The sequence below is a fragment of the Orcinus orca genome, chromosome 17 (genome assembly GCF_937001465.1).
Source record: "Orcinus orca chromosome 17, mOrcOrc1.1, whole genome shotgun sequence".
Classification (NCBI taxonomy): domain Eukaryota; kingdom Metazoa; phylum Chordata; class Mammalia; order Artiodactyla; family Delphinidae; genus Orcinus; species Orcinus orca.
This window is the reverse complement of record NC_064575.1, coordinates 62,690,789-62,703,087: the sequence shown is the minus strand read 5'-3', so window position 1 is coordinate 62,703,087 and position 12,299 is coordinate 62,690,789. Positions and strand designations below refer to the sequence as shown.

The 12,299-nt window shown below is 35.5% G+C and overlaps 1 protein-coding gene across 1 annotated transcript in view; it reads left to right on the top strand.

The window, feature by feature from the left end:
* Window positions 1-12,299, top strand: part of CSMD3 (CUB and Sushi multiple domains 3) — a 1,064,314-nt gene that overhangs the window by 637,419 nt on the left and 414,596 nt on the right. Inside the window, exon 16 of the mRNA XM_004265377.3 lies at window positions 1,873-2,067. Within this exon, the coding sequence (XP_004265425.1) occupies window positions 1,873-2,067 (195 nt within the window). The remainder of the gene's footprint in view (window positions 1-1,872; window positions 2,068-12,299) is intronic.

Below are 12,299 nucleotides of genomic sequence, written 5' to 3'. Positions count from 1 at the left end.
ATAGACACATACATTTATCTATTTACAGTTTTATGTTGTCTTAAATGCATATATATATATATATATATATATATTTTTTTTTTTTTTTTTTCTTTTCTTGCCACACAGCTTGCGGGATCTTAGTTCTGCAACCAGGGATTGAACCCCAGACCCCACCAAGTCCTAACCACTGGACCACCAGGGAATTCCCTTAAATGAATAATATTTTTAACTTTAATATTTATGGTATCTTGAAGATATTATGGAAATATGCCTCTTGTTCCTTGTTCTGTTTCTCTAGTAAATAATTTAAACCATTGTATTAAAATTCTTATATTCAATGCTTCCTACTGCTGTTTTTTTCTGAAAAATTATCCAGCAGGCATTATATATAAGAGCAACCAGGGTTAATCGATACTGAGCTGTTTAAAAGCACAGCAGAAAACAATAATTAGAAATAAATGTACCTACAAAATAAATTTTATATATTTTAGAATTTACCTTAATGTTATTTTATACTGTTTAACTTAAAAATGAGGAGACTGGATAATACAATTATATAATTTATGAACAGTATCACAGTGATGATTTAGTGAAAAAATTTTAAATAGCTGCATGTACCCATGCAGTATGTATATAATATTAAATTGTAAATACCCCTTAAAATGTTTTACATTTAGACTTTGCTACTTTAAATATTCTTCCACTTATATTATACTAATTTAAACATTTATAATGCAAATTTATAGGGCTCATGTAATCTATAATCTATGAGAAATTTAAGTAAGCATATTGTCCTTACACTTCTGCTACTTGCTGGGACGGGGCTAAATACGCATCCTGGGAGATACAAGGTAAAATAAGATAGTGACCCTGAACTAAAGAACTCACATTCTCTTGAGAGACATGAGACAAATAATCCAAGATACAATATGTTGTGGAGAGGGACTTCCCTGGTGGTCCAGTGGGTAAGACTCTGTGCTCCCAATGCAGGGGGCCCAGGTTCAATCCCTGGTCGGGGGACTAGATCCCACATGCATGCTGCAACTGAGTCCACATGCTGCAACAAAGATCCCGTGACCAGGTGCAGCCAAAATAAAAATAAATAAATAAATAAATAAATATTAAAAATATATATGTTGTGAAGAAAAAATTTAAAGCCAGACCAGGGGATCCATTTCAATACTGTCTCTATGATCTGAGGCAAGCTACTTAACTTTTTCTGAATCTCACATTACTCTTTAGAGTAAATGGCTATACTTTGCTCATCAGCCTATTCTAAATGTTAAGTGAGGTGACAATATATCTAAAGCTCCTATCACAGTGCCTAGAACATGGTGTTTGCAAAAGAATTAGCTCTTTTCCCTTTTCCTGGATGGCAAAGACTAAATGATATATGGAAAATTATAGAGAAATTGTAAGACTTTCATAACTAGATTGAAACGTTTCACTTTAATACTCACTGTGAGATGATCTCTTCGTTCCAAACAATGAATCACAAGAAAAATTTTCAAAGGGGCATAGTCAACCTGCTCTGTATCAGCCTGCTCTGTATTCACATTAATTGGAATTCTGTCCAGCTTATACTGGATATTTTTGCTTAGATAAGGCAAATGATTTCAAGAAATAAGCAGAAACAATTCTATTTTGAAATTTTGTAATTGTAGAGTGTAGTTCACATTTTAAAACAACCACATCCATTACACATCAGAGAGAAAAAGGTATGGTCAGAGGAGAGCCTCTCTCTCTCCTTTTTTTTTTTTTTTTAAAATAAAGGCTTTTCTAGAAATGAGCATAACCATTTTAAAAATCATTTTTTCTCATCCCCAATACACAAGGGTCTGTCTCATACTGCTAGTTTGTGTGTTTTTCTCTTTTTTTGCTGTTCTCAAGCATTTGGACATAATGAGTGTCCTGATCCTGGAATACCAATCAATGCAAGGCGGTTTGGGGACAACTTTCAATTAGGAAGTTCGATTTCAGTTATTTGCGAAGAAGGATTTATTAAAACCCAGGGAACAGAAACAATTACGTGTATTCTTATGGATGGAAAAGTGATGTGGAGTGGACCAATTCCAAAATGTGGAGGTAAGCACAATGGTCAGTGCAAAATACAATTCCATCATAACTATGCACTAGAAACCATAACAGGAAATTCATTGTTCTACCAGGGCTCTTGTAATCTTAAAATATCATTTAGCATTATACTTTAGACATATAGTATGTAGTTAAATTACACTTTTAATATTTATTTTTTATTTTTATTATTTTAATTTTTAGAAGCTCCCTTTAAAAGGAGCTCTTATTAAAAGATGCACATTAATAAACAGTAGATATTGGTTGCATGTGTAGAGTACCTTTAATATATTTCATAGTTACAGCTGAGTGTATTTTATAGTTTCCAGTCATATTTTTCTTGGTCTTTTAACTATTCATGGTATAAATTGAATTTATTTTTTAAAAAGCATTAACTATTATTAATCATAATAAATAAATTTATGCTAAAGCACCCATTATTTAAAATGTATAATTTTTGTAGGCATAGTTCACTAAACTTTTTTTTTTTCAATTTTGATTTGCCCAATGAAATGCAGTCAAGAAAGTTCAGGACAAAATATATGTGTGTTTTATGTATCTATATATACATACGCAATGTTTGGAAGTACCTATATATCTTTGAATATATATAGTCGCATAAAGTCACAAATTATATTGGTAAGAAGGAAGGATGATCATCTTAAAGCTAAAACATATCAAGTATATAGCGTTTCAATATAGAATCTATAAGAGCATTGGGGGGGTTTATTTAGAATTGTCACAGTAGGAAGTAACATTCTGAATTCTATTTTTTTCCTACTCTAAGGTTACACATCCATTTTATTTAAAAATATATAAAAGGACTTTTACTAAGACAGATGAACTAGGGCCATTAAACACCCTTTAGTAGATCACCATGTAGTGATTAGGTGACAATTTTAAGTGGTTTCTTCTTTTTCTTGCTTTCCCAATTATTCTTGTTAGCTGTGCCCAAACTGACATTAGAACCTTTGTTTTCTCAATTTCTAGCTGGTAAATTGAGAATATTTAATATATACTTTCCAAAACCTTTGTTTTCTCAATTTCTAGCTGGTAAATTGGGAATATTTAATATATAACAGACAATTGAATAATACAGCTATTACTTATAAATGTTGAGTTTCATTGAATTGAACATTTTCATAATATCTCATGATGAAGTAATCCAGACCATGCAATTAAGTTTTCCTCTTAGTCCCTTCAATTAGCATCTCCCTCCTCTTCTAATCACCTTCTCATTTGTAACATCAGGGGGCTGAACTAGATGACTTCACTGTTCTTTTCCAAACCTCAAATATTATGGGCTTAGTAGGGGTTACCCTGACAATGGCTATGACTATGCTATTATGTTTAAAAAACATAATGGAGTTGCACAATACAGGACTAAAATAAAAAGAGAAAAATGAAAGTAGTGTTAAATTTTTTCCATCACAATTTGCCCTGGAGCTCATTTGTTCTTTTAACCATAGTTCCCGACCTAGACTTGGGGAATCAGTCAGGAAAGCCTACATTAGTATTTGAAGGAAAAGTAGGAGATAAAAGTTTGTTTCAGGCAGAAGACATAGTACTGGTTCAATGTGACTGGAGTGAAGGATAGAGGGACAGGGTTTGATGAATACAGAGACCTCTGAAGAATGAAATGCTTTGTAAAGAGTGCTAAGCAGATTAGAAATTATCCTATGGCAACAGGAAGCCACCTTAGTTTGGAAGTGACATGACCTGAGCCTCTCCCTCCCCTGCACTGGGAGTTGTTTACAGTTTCAGTGGACAGGCAGAGACTACCTCCAGATAATTGAATCTCATTGGATTCTCACTTGCCTAACTTGGGTGTTGGTTTAGGAGCTGCTTGGTGCCTAGCTGCATGGGGTGGTGAGAATAATGAGGTTGACATCAACGAATCATTTGATGAATTGCTGCTTTATTTGAGAGGGCAATTTCAGTGAGATTTTTCACCATGAAAAATGAATGGTGTTTAACTTTTAAAAATAAGTGAAACAAAATATTCAGAACTAAGTTGGCACAGGCCAGTAGGCCTTTCAGACATCCTAAAGAGAACTGTATAAAGGAGAAGAATATTTTTTTCTTCATATGTGAGTGGAATTACATGCAGTTGGCTGGCTCACCTGCCAATTTCTGGATCCAACACGAGGTAGGAACATCACCAAGGATAAGGCTGGAGCCAAGGAAGGCAGAATGGTAGTGGGCTGGAAGCGATCGTACAGTGGCACTTGCCAGATTACCTGCCACATCCCAGGCTGTGTTTTGATCCAGGTTCCACCCAATAAAGCAGACTGATTTCAGCTCCTGTATAACTAACTCTGGTGGGTTTCATTTCTAAGACTCTGATTGAGGTTTGTAAAGATTTCCTTTAGTTTTGCCTGAATTCTACTTAGGTACTAATGAGAAGAGCCTGAGACTAGCTGAGGAAAGCTTGTTTTTCTCTTCCTGTTTTCTTTTTTTTCCTTCTTTTTTTTTTTAATCACACCACTTCCTCCCCCATTCCCCAAGCTGCCACACAGCCACTCCAACTTACACAAAGAATTATGTCTGGAAGCTCTCTCTGCCTATAATCTTTGTTCCTTAGACCTTCCATATTTTGACAGAAAAGTTTTGCTTATTATTTATTATAGTTTTTCTTTTGGGGCTTTCTCACAGCTTCCAATATATGCTTAATATTTTAGCTAAAACTTTTTTATTTTCATCGTATTAAACACTTTATATAGTGAAATATGTACATGTTTATGTATTCTCATTAATACAAATAACTTTCTACTTTTATTTTCTTCACACAAAAAACTCCAAAATCAAATGTATTGTTAAAAATTGCTAATATGCATGGATTGCTGTGTGTTAAAATTAGAAAACAGAAAGAATTTGTTTTAATCAGAATTTATAGAGCAAAGGAAGTCACTATAAAATGTTTTGATAAGAAAACCCAGGGCTTCAACTTACTTAAAGATTGCCTTCTCCCCACAACTCCTCTCTGTCACAGTAGTGTAGAAGTTTAGGCATATTGGCAAATTAGTGGTCCACCCACATCAACCAGTCTTCAACCCTAAAACTGTGGAAAATCTTTGAGAAAAGTGAAAAGAAACTTTTTGCCAGCCATAGGCCTTGAATAAGAATTCTTCAAACCAAAAGGGAGAAATGAAATCACATATGTTTCAGTTCTGTGATCCCATAGCTGAACTTAGATTTATTTTGGATAGCTTAAATACAATTGTTAACAGAATTGGGTTATACATTTTATTCATTGACCTGAAGTTCAACACTGATACATTAGCTAAGGATAGATTTAGGCTATCTTTGTGAAAATTTGAACCTTTTTCTTTAGAATGGGGTGATCGAATTTCCTCATGAGGAAGAAAGATTTGTTGCTTTATAAAGTCTTGTGATCTTTCAGTTTTGCTAATTGAAAACAAAATACATTAATTTTTATAATTAGCATTGAAACCATTCACTTTGAGTTCAATTTAGTAACTCAATTTAGTAACAATAAATGACTCACCCACACCTAGACAGTAGCCTGAATATAACTGGCTCTATCTAGGGCCAGTCTCTGCTTGGTGACTTCAAAGACATCCTAAAACCATGAAGAATAGTGTGAATGGTTATCATAGGTCTCCTTTAATGGGCTGACACAGGGATTTTCATGATTTTCTACCTAGAAATCTTCCTAAAAATCTTCTTCCTCTTTCTCCACCAAAGCTTCCCACTCATAGCAACTGCATAAACACTCTCCTTCTCTTCTGCTGTAGTCCCCTCACATTCATTCTTCACACAGCCCAAGCGCCTTATTGGGCACCTTGTGAGTGTCCTCCGTAAATTCAGCCCTCGGGAAGTGCAATTTTCTTATAAGAATCTTTCCCCTTGGAATCCCTTCTTTCTTCACTCATTTTCCTTCTTTTTATGTGATCAGAATTCCTTTCAGGGACCTCTGAGGGCATTGCCAGGCTCACCCACATGTATCCTTCAAAGTTGCTTCTATCAGCCTTGGTTCTAGGAAATTTGGAATAGGGAGGGAAGGGACAACCTTAAGTACATTTGGATTTATTTCTCACTTCACCTGTGTGTGTGTGTGTGTGTGTGTGTGTGTGTGTGTGTGTGTGTGTGTGTGTGTGTGTCTCCTGAAACACAGGTAAGATGGTGCTTTTACTCATTTTTCTCAAAGGACTAGTGGGCTACTAGATTTTCTTTACTGCACCAAGCAATGCAAACTGGAGTCAGCCCTTACCCACAAATCCTGGAATCTTTTTCTCACACAGTAAAATCCCATAGGATTTCTAGTCACTGGAATATTCCTTGTGACTAATACTGCTACATAGAAGGCAACATTTAAGGTATAATATTTGACCCACTCAGAGAGGTTTCCTTAGTGGCTTTAGGAAACCTACTGGTCTCTGCCCACCTATTTTCTTCCTGTCCAAGGGCTAGCTCCAAAGGATTGAGATATACCTGCCTTATTGTCCATACCTCAAGTGATCTGAGCATCATTATTTGGCCTTCTGTCTTCATTGTCTCTTTTTACCATTTATTGTTTAAAGTCTATTTTGTCTGAGACCTTCTTTCTTGAGTACAACCATCATTAACTTATTTTTCTCAGCTTTGATTCACTTTATCAGATGCACGAGACCCTTTGTAGTGGGGAACGAGTCTATGGTTAGATGGTAAATTGGCTTTAAGTCTGCTCTGTCATGAACTTTTTACAAGTGCTTCTGGTCCTATCTTTTGTTTGTACCTTTTCCTAGCTATCTTGTTTTTAAATATAGCTGTGAGTTTACTGCATATCCAGAACATATTGTTCCAGCACGTGCACTCAGCTCAAATTCATCTGGATACTTATGTCCTCTAGTTTGGTGAAGCCAACTGCCCATAAAATGGAGGTTTTGATGGATCTGAGTCCACTAATAGATCCGAATGCCCAATGTCATAACCTCAGATGCTTATAAGAGCTAGATGGTAACAGAAATAAATTACATGAGCTGAATAAAACAGGCTATCTCACAAGCAGTGAGCACTGTTATCTAGAGTTTTCTGTTTTAAAAAGCAGGACAATTGGACATACATTATTTTCTGTCTCTGTTGCAGTCATATAAGGAAACCGTTCCTGGATATGAGGATTTATTATTCATTGGTGAATGTCATTATAAAAAAAATGCTACCTAATTATACTCATGTAGACTGAAGGATGAGAAGGATTTATTTGCAGACCAAAAATGAGAGTGGGAAAAAAAAAAATGAGAGTTGGGTTAAAATGTATTCATTATTTCTTTATAAAATCTGAAATACATGCCATCTACATTTTAAAATCAAATGTTCCTTAATAAAGTTATAAAATTATTTAACTGTTCATGAAAAATGTTGGATGAATCTAAAAGTTGTATATTTTATTAAATTTCATTTTAATAAATATACTACTCAGGATCATTTTAGTCTCTCTTCCTGGTTTCTCTTCATTTCTATGATCTCTGTTTGTATGTGTTCCAGAGCTAGGTCTTGAATATTTTCTCTTATTTCCACTCACTCTATTCATACTTTTCATCCAGTTTCCAGCTTTAAATAACACCTATGTGTTGATGGCTCTCAAATTTACATTCTTCTACTTCTCTGTCCTGAAGTCCAGACTCATCTATTCAACTTCCTCCTCAATATCTCCACTTAGATGTTTAATAGGCATCTCAAACTTAGCCTGTCCAAAACTGATCAGATCCCCCCGGTCACTCCAAACCTGATACTGTCACAGACTTTCTCTGTCATCATTAATAGCACTCCATTCTTCCAGTAATTCAGGCGAAAACTCTTGGGAGTAATTCCTGACTCCTTTCTTTCTATCACAACCATACACAATCCATCAGAAAAATCTGTTAGCTCTACCTTGAATACCTATATTCAAAACCCATCTACTTCTCACTTCCTTAACTGCTGACATCCTTGTCCCAGCAACCATCATCTCTGGCCTAGATTACTGCAACAGTCTTGTAACTGGTCTTATTGCTTCTGCCCTTTGTCCTATTCAGTTCTGTAGAAACGGTTTGTTATTCAGTTTACCCATGCCCACCACTTAGTTTCTTCATAGTTATTTCTCTTATGGGACTCAGAAGGCCCTGATACGTATATACTATCTGCTTCTCTCCTCCTTTTTACCTGGCTCCTTGTCTCCCATGCCCTCTTCACTATAGCTAGCAATGCCCTCTTTGATCTAAAGCAATCCCCTCAATAAAAATGGAAATAGAATGTTGGCCTTCTGGATTACATGGTCGTGTTCTTGAATATAATTAGGATGTAATACATTCATTGAACTGCTTTATAGATAAAGAGGGTTATATTTAATAAAATACATTGGAAGACTTGGGTGAATGCTATTGGCTCAAAGTGGTTGATTTAATTAAGATGCTGAGTTAAGACTAACTGAAAGAAAGTTTTTCCTTCCTTGTGAAGATTTATAATAATTTCTAATATTGTTATCATTGTAGCCTCCCTGAGAAGAAAAACAGTGAAAGCAAAATGCATGACTAACAAGGTATACAGGCAAAATTTCCTGTTACTTTGGGAATGACAACTTATACCATACCAGCTAAGGAGAAAAATGTTGCAGTATCCCTGTCCATAAAAAATTGAGGTCCAGATACCTCCTTTGTGGCTTATTAAGTGGGTTCTAACTGACTCATTTCTCTCAATCATAACCTCAGATATCCCACTCCCAGTTTATATAAGCAGCAAAAGAAAAGTGAGGGAAATTGAGATCTATATCTATCTATCTACCTACCTACCTACCTACCTACCTAAACTGTTGGAGTCAAAAGTTGTTCATCTTTTCCTTTATCTCCCCATAGGAAGGAGGGTGCTTTTCCCTTGTGTCTCCATCTCCTCACTTCCCAGACTAATAACTCTTTGAATCTGCCCTTTGGAACTCAGGGAAAGTCTAGGAGGCTGAAGCTATTTTCCTACAAACAAGGATTTGGGTATATGGAGAAGCTTTTGTACCGGGGAGGGCGCCACAGCATACTGCTTGGTTTCAGTATTTCTCACTTTATTCTTTCTCTGCTCTTTCTGTCCCTCTACCCCTATCTTCTATTCATTTTTTTTTTTTTTTAAATCAAACTCACCTCTGACAAAATCTCCTTCAAGAACTCTTTCTTAATGCCCTTGGGATGTCACCTGTCTCTTCCCTACATTTCCAGCCTATCTGGCTCAAGCATATATTTATTCTTCATGTTAGCTGTGCCTGTCTTCCTTGTAGAAACTGTGGGTCTCCTGAGGACAGATATAATGTCATATAGGTTTTTTAAAAATTTCATCACCTGGCATAGTATCTTATATACATCAAAAGCTAAATAATTTTTTGAATTAATAAATATATGAATAATAAATTAATGTCAGGGAAGCACTTAAAATTGTGTGGTTAGAATCTCAAATTTACATTAAAAACTTTGGGTTGAATATTCTATCCCCCTAACTATCCATTTGTCTTCATTAAACCTATTTTAAGGAGAATAGATATGCTTAAATAAATATCTCTCTTGGAAAATTAATCCAATACATCTATCATGGAAGTCGTTTCTAACTTGGAATTTGAAGATTTGAATTTGAATCTCACCTCCGCTACTACGCAGATCTGTGTTTCTCATCAAGTCATATGTTTGATAATTTTTTTCCTTACCTGCAAAACTGGCATAAAAAAGAAACAAGCATTTTTATGCTACAAGCTTATTAAAGTAATTAAGTTAAGTAATGTATATAAAAGCATACTCTAAACTGGAAAGCATTATGACTGTCTTAGTTGGCATAGCAGAAATGCCCAGCTGTTTACCTTTAAGCTCTTACCCCATTCATTATACAGAGTTGTAGGTAGGAAATAGCTCTCCAGCTGAGGGACTTCATTTCACAGCCTCCTTTGAAGTTAGGTATGGCCAAGTGAGTAAGTGGAAGTAATGTAAATAACGTCCAAGCTGTGGTCCATAAAACGCATACACAGAGTAGTCCTCTATTCTCTGTTTCCTTTCCTGCCAGCTAAAATGGAAATGACTTCCATGGAAACCTAGAAAATCGCCTGCTGAAAATGGCTGAGGCTTTGTCATCCTGGGTCTTAAGAGACTAGAAGGAGCATGACTGTTTTGCTGATAGGCACGCTTCATTGTACTGTTACATGAGTGTATCAAAGAAAAATTTCACCAGAGTTAAACAGGCAAGGAAGACTTTTTTCAAGACTATTGCAATAAGGAGGAGTGATTGAATTCAAATGCACTGAGGGAAGGTTTGTAAGGGCTGAGATGAGCTAGTGGTAAAGTAATGGAGGAAGTTGGGTGACGGGTTGAGAGTCTTAAAGAAGCCTGTTTAAAATTTAGTCAAGATGAAGGCCATTTTGGTCAAGTGAAAAATAAACTACTGTGTTAAGCTACTAAACTTTAGGTATTTATTTATTTTACCAGCTACAATCATCTGAATTCACACACAGTTAGGAGAGAGGAAGACCCAAACAGAAATAGTCCATCCCAGCCTTGCCCCATTGTTGTGTTATAATGCATAATGGTCAGTACCTACTTAAATTGTATTAAGTTAAAATATTTTTTCAAAGGTTACATCTTAAACCTCTTTTATTTTCTTCTCTAAGTATTCACCTTAATCTTTCACTTATATTGAAGTCTTAACATCAGCCTATGTTGAAAATGACACGTGGTATAACTAAAAGCTCCAGATTCTATTTTCTGTTGTTTCTTGTGATATTTCACAGACCTTTTAGCCTCAATATTGAATCTTATTATCTTTCCATATAAAATTCCTTCCTGTTTTGTGTTTCCTATTTTGGTGAATGGAATTGTCTTCCATAATGTTGTACATGCCAGGGGCCCCGTGACCAATTTAGACTCCTTCATCTTGCTCTCTCATTGCATGTAATCAACAAATGCTTTTGAGTCTGTCTCCTAAATATCTCTGTATTTAGCCCTTTCCTGTTACTACCATATATCAGAATCTGATTATACCTTCCTAGATAATTGTGACAGTCTCCTAATTGATTGCATCAACTCCAGGTACTCTGCTTCTAGTTCATTGTACCTGTAACTTTCATTTAAATGAAAATTGTATTATTTGTCTATATATGTTTATGTAGCCTTTGTCTACAATTTTTTTTTAACATCTTTATTGGAGTATAATTGCTTTACAATGGTGTGTTAGTTTCTGCTGTATCACAAAGTGAATCAGCTATACGTATACATATATCCCCATATCCCCTCCCTCTTGCGTCTCCCTTCCACCCTCCCTATCCCACCCCTTGTCTACAATTTTTCATTTTTCTATGGTTCACTTTCCTTAATATAGCATATCAGGTCCTTTTTTTTTTGGCCCACACTGCATGGCATGTGGGATCCTAATTCCCTGACCAGGGATTGAACCCATGCCCCCCGCAGCGGAAGCATGGTTTCTTAACAACTAGACCACCAGGGAAGTCCCATTAGGTCCTTTTCTACTCTTCTTCCTTCATCTCTCATCACTTCTTGGTTCCCTAAAAAAAGGTAACTGGCATTACTCAAAAACATGCTAATTCAGCATTCTGCTCTTAAGCATATGCTGTTTCTTCCGTTTACAATATCCTCTCTCTCTTTTTCTCCTGGTGAATTCTGACTCATTCTTGAAGACTCAAATTAAATAGAATCTCTTCTGTGAAGCCTTAATTCCTGTCCTCTTCCAGACCCCTTGTCCCATGGACATATCTTTCTTATATAATTTATGACATTATTACCTTTTATGATTATGTTTCTGTGTTTTGCACATGGGCAGTGTGGTAAAAGAATACCTTAATTGCATTTGTAAAGAAGTTTCTAGAGTCAAATTACCTCTTTTCAAATCCTTGCTAGCTGATGTGCAAATTATTTAAATTTTCTACACATCAATGTTCTTACCTACATATGTGGTTGGATTATTTTGAGTATTACATAAAATAATACAAAGGACTTCTTACATAGTGCCTGGCACCTAGGAAACATTTGATAAATGTTAGAAGTAGTACAAATACCACGTGGGCGCACACTTGACACACAATTGTTTGCTGAATGACTGAAATATGAATGAGTAAATGATGAATGAGTGAATAGGACTTGAAAATAAATCCCTGTATCTTGATCTCCTTTCTGTTTTCCATATGTTCCAAGTTTCCTTTGTTCAGTCAAAGATACTGTCTTTTACAGAAGTCTTTCTTAGACTACAGAATGTTTATACTTGGAGGTACACAAGCTTTTAGGTGTTAT